Below are 3823 nucleotides of genomic sequence, written 5' to 3'. Positions count from 1 at the left end.
GGCCTTCTTGGCCACCTGGGCTCACTGCTGGGACAAGGGAAGAGAGCAAGCTGGAAGGGTCCTCCCCAATTCATCATTCTCAGTATTTGGACATCACCCTCTGCTCCCTGGCCATTGCTCCTGGACCTTATTTTGGATTTCTTAGCGTCACTCAGCCAACCAGGGAAGACACAGGAATGACCTGGCATGGAAGGTGTGTCTGGGTTAGAGCCCCCTCCAGCCCTCTGCTGCTACATCTGGGACTGATGTTGACCACAATTTATCTCGTCCTGCTTTGTAACAGCTTTCGGAATAAACTAATCAGGAAAAAACCACCAGCCGGCACACACGACGGGCAGATGTGTGCGCTGCCCAAAGGGCTTTCCAGGGGAGAGCGGAGAAGGAAGAGGCGCAAAGAGAGATGTTGGGTTTGAAACGTGCCCAGAGCAAGGAGAGAAGGAAAACCAGACCAGTGACTTTGCAGAATTATCTTGGGTTACGTTAAAAATTGATTTGCATGATTTTATTATGCTTATTTCCCTGCTTGCCCAAAAGCCAACTCAGCACCCAGAAGGTACAGGCAGCCAGGCACAGTCCCCAAGGGACCATCTCCAACAAGAGCAAGAACATGTGTCAAAACCTGGAGTGAAGTTGGGCACCAAACGTGCGAGGAGGACAGAGAACCGAAACGAGGGCTCTGCACGTGCCGCTAATGACACATGTGTGTGAGGAATGGAAACACATACTAAGTGATGGCTGGAAATCCATGGTTTCCGCTCCACAGGTCCTATCCCCAGAGGAGGTCCATGTGACACCCTCGCCAGAAAGCAATCACCTCACAGACAGTGGCGGCGCAGTAAAACACGCTCCCCCCAGCAGCCTGCGAGAAGGTGAGGACGGTCCTGTTTCCCCATCATACACCGTTTCCATGGACCAGTTATCAGAGCCACTGGTTTTTCTTCTGCCCCCAACTTCGTTGACACTGATGGTTTTGGAGCAGCCCAACCAACCAGTGCTGCACGTATAAACCAGTCACCCAGAATAATTAGCAAATACACTAATTACTTCAGTTTGGGTTGCAGTCAGAGCCCTTCAGCCAGGTGATGCAACCAACGACCTACTCAAGGACCGCGATTTGACTTGATATCTCTGGTGCTGAGACGGATTCATTCAAAAGACCCTCCACTAACAGATCCTCCAAGTTCGCTCCTCCTCATGCCACAGAGATGCTACCACCAAGCAACCCCCTCATTTCACAGATGGCCCCTGGCGTGAGATACTCTATTTCCACAGAAAGCTTGTTTTATCTCGTTACCTGCAACATGTTGAGGAGCAGACTCCGGAACTTGGTTCCTTCCACCATGAAGAGGGCCATTTTGTCACAGAGCTTGGCTGCCGTGGAAGCAAAGCTGCGGTCTGTCACCGCTTTCTGGTAGATGGTCTTGACTATCTCCCCCAGCATCTCCTCAGAGTTGGTAGAGTTCTGGGCTTCCTCCATGAAGGTGGTGAGCTTGGAGTCAACGTCGCTACTGTTGTTCCTCATGCTGTTGAGGATTTCAATTAATTTGTCCATTTTGTTCTTTTCAGGATTGGTGGTTTCCACCGTGACTTCGTCCTGGTCCGTGAAAAGGGAAAGACAAGGCGTCTGTTACACAAGGAAAAAACAGACATTATCAGCCCATGTCCTTCCACAAACAGCAAAGGGGGAAGGGGATTGGGGAGACATATAAACAGACAGAGAAAAATCACAGAAAAGCATCTTTTAAAGGAACAATGGTCTCATCTCAACATTGAAAAGCACGAGCGAATGAGCAACCTTCTCTTTTCCCATTTCCCACAGCACTCAACCCCCGAGTTATCTCCCTTTGCTCAGGCAGATGTGCTTCAGGCTCCTGAACCAGGACGCCAAGGTCTGCTCCGCCTCGGCCAAGGCATCTTGAACGGGGTGTCTGCAACACGGTGATAACGGCCATTTTTTTGGCCTTCTCTTTGGAAGCGCACTCGATGTCTGCAAAATGCTACAAAAATATCTACTATAAAATACAAACCTGTAGCAACTTTTCGGACAAGCCCAACGCCAACCCGCAGTTGGGAGTTGTCCAAAACCCACCAGGAGGCCAGTTGCGTTGACAGCACCCACCCAAGAGTGGGTGATGTGCTTCTTGTAAGAGTATAAATTTGCAGGGAGAGGATCAAAATGAATATTCTGAAAGTCTCTGCTATACTCCCATTGCTTTAAAGAACATAAAAATAACCAAATCTCTTCCTCCCCCTCGTGCCGCACACATAAATAGTAAATGCACTCAAAGGTATAAATTCCCAGCATGCACTCCCACATGCATGGAATCGTGTACGCTCAGGTTATTTTTGCTACGTGTTTTGGAAACCTCATCAGAGATACCCCCACGGACGTGTTTTCCAATGGGACAAAGAGCAAGAATCTGAGTTTCACAAGGGGCAAGTAGAGATTATCATCTCCGAATTCCTCCGGAATTTGTGGCTGAATATTGTTTCCAAAAAGGATTTCTCCTCCATCACTTGCGTGCAATAGTTTTGTTGTTGTTGGGTTGTTGGAAGGAAGAGGGAAAGATAAGGGTGAGATAAAAGGAGATCGACTGTTAAGTAACTCACTCCTTCAGCACTCAGAAGTCGAAGCTCTGTTAATTGTGGACACAAATTGTCTTTATTAGGCCTCTACGCAAAGCAGATGAGCTCTGTGGACCAGGAGGCGGTGGGTTGGGATTGGCCGCTGCAGAATGAGTGCCAACATTGCGGCTTATGTGCGCCCCAGCCTTCCCCAAGGGTCTCTGCGAGGGTAGGGGGAGACTTCCTGGTCCTTCTTGGAGAACTCAAGCTGGTAGTAACCTCAGCCATGAAGTCAAGTGAAGAGCCTTGATTTTGTGTCAATAAAAGGCCTCCTGAAGAAGACACTTCAAGAGAAGTGCTGACACTGGGAGATTAAGTTAAGTTGGGTGCCTTCATGGAAAGGTCCCTTGAGCCCAACCCACCCTTTGTTTGGAGAATGGCCAACGGCCAGACTCTTGGAAAAAAGGGAAACTCAACGTCTCCCTTAGAAATAGTACCTTTTCTTTTAGTCTCCTCCTCAGCCTGTCTTTGGAAGACTGAAGCAAATTGATCTTGGGTCTTTCCCCGACGCGCTCATGAATATTGTCTTTCCGTTTGGTCTCTGACTCCTGGATGAACTGCTGAGACTGCTTATCCACAGCCTCTGGGCCCCGGTGCGTCTCGACGGGACTATGCACCGTGCAGGCAGAGGTGTCCTCGATTTTCAGATTCTCAGTCTCTTTGGCGTTTCTGTGCGTTTCTTTGTCGTTGGGAGAATGCTTCTGGTTGTGGTGCCATCGCCGGTTCTGGCTGTAGCCGTGGTGGCCTGTCCTGCCAGAGGAGTGAGGGGCCTGGCCACCTTGGTAGAGTTTCTGGTGGTCCCTGTTGTGTTTGGTGCCACCTTGCTGATGATCTGCGTGCTGCTGAGACTTGTTCCCACCAGGAAGTCTTTGCTGTCGCCTGGAAAGTCAAAGAAGGTCATTAGTTCACCCTTTCCTGCACGGTCCTGTTTGTTCAAAGCATCTGTCCCACCAAACAGGCTCTGTGTGAGTCACTGCCACCAAAGGGGAGCCGATTTCTTGGCACCTAACACAACCTAGTACCAACTCGTGCCCCTAAATCTGTTTCAATAACACCAGGAAGTTGGGCAGGCAAGAAATATCAGGAGATACTTTTTTCTGAAGACCTAAGGAGCTCTGGATACACCCGACCTACAGCATCGCTGGCTCTTCTTGCCTCCCTCTGCTGTACCAACACGGCACAACGCTGCATCTGTCTG

The 3823-nt window shown here is 49.6% G+C and overlaps 1 protein-coding gene across 1 annotated transcript; it reads right to left on the bottom strand.

Annotated features, from left to right (window-relative positions):
* Window positions 1–1294: 1294 nt before the first annotated feature.
* On the bottom strand, window positions 1295–3504 carry CTIF (CBP80/20-dependent translation initiation factor; the record flags this gene model as incomplete). Its single annotated transcript, XM_010133976.1, has 2 exons — window positions 1295–1624; window positions 3063–3504. Coding segments are annotated over 2 exons (772 nt in total), but the record flags the coding sequence as incomplete, so codon positions are not given.
* Between the last annotated feature and the right edge of the window lie 319 nt (window positions 3505–3823).

This window comes from Buceros rhinoceros, unplaced genomic scaffold (assembly GCF_000710305.1).
Source record: "Buceros rhinoceros silvestris isolate BGI_N320 unplaced genomic scaffold, ASM71030v1 scaffold46853, whole genome shotgun sequence".
In the NCBI taxonomy this organism is placed as follows: Eukaryota; Metazoa; Chordata; class Aves; order Bucerotiformes; family Bucerotidae; genus Buceros; species Buceros rhinoceros.
This window is presented reverse-complemented; position numbering and strand designations above follow the sequence as displayed.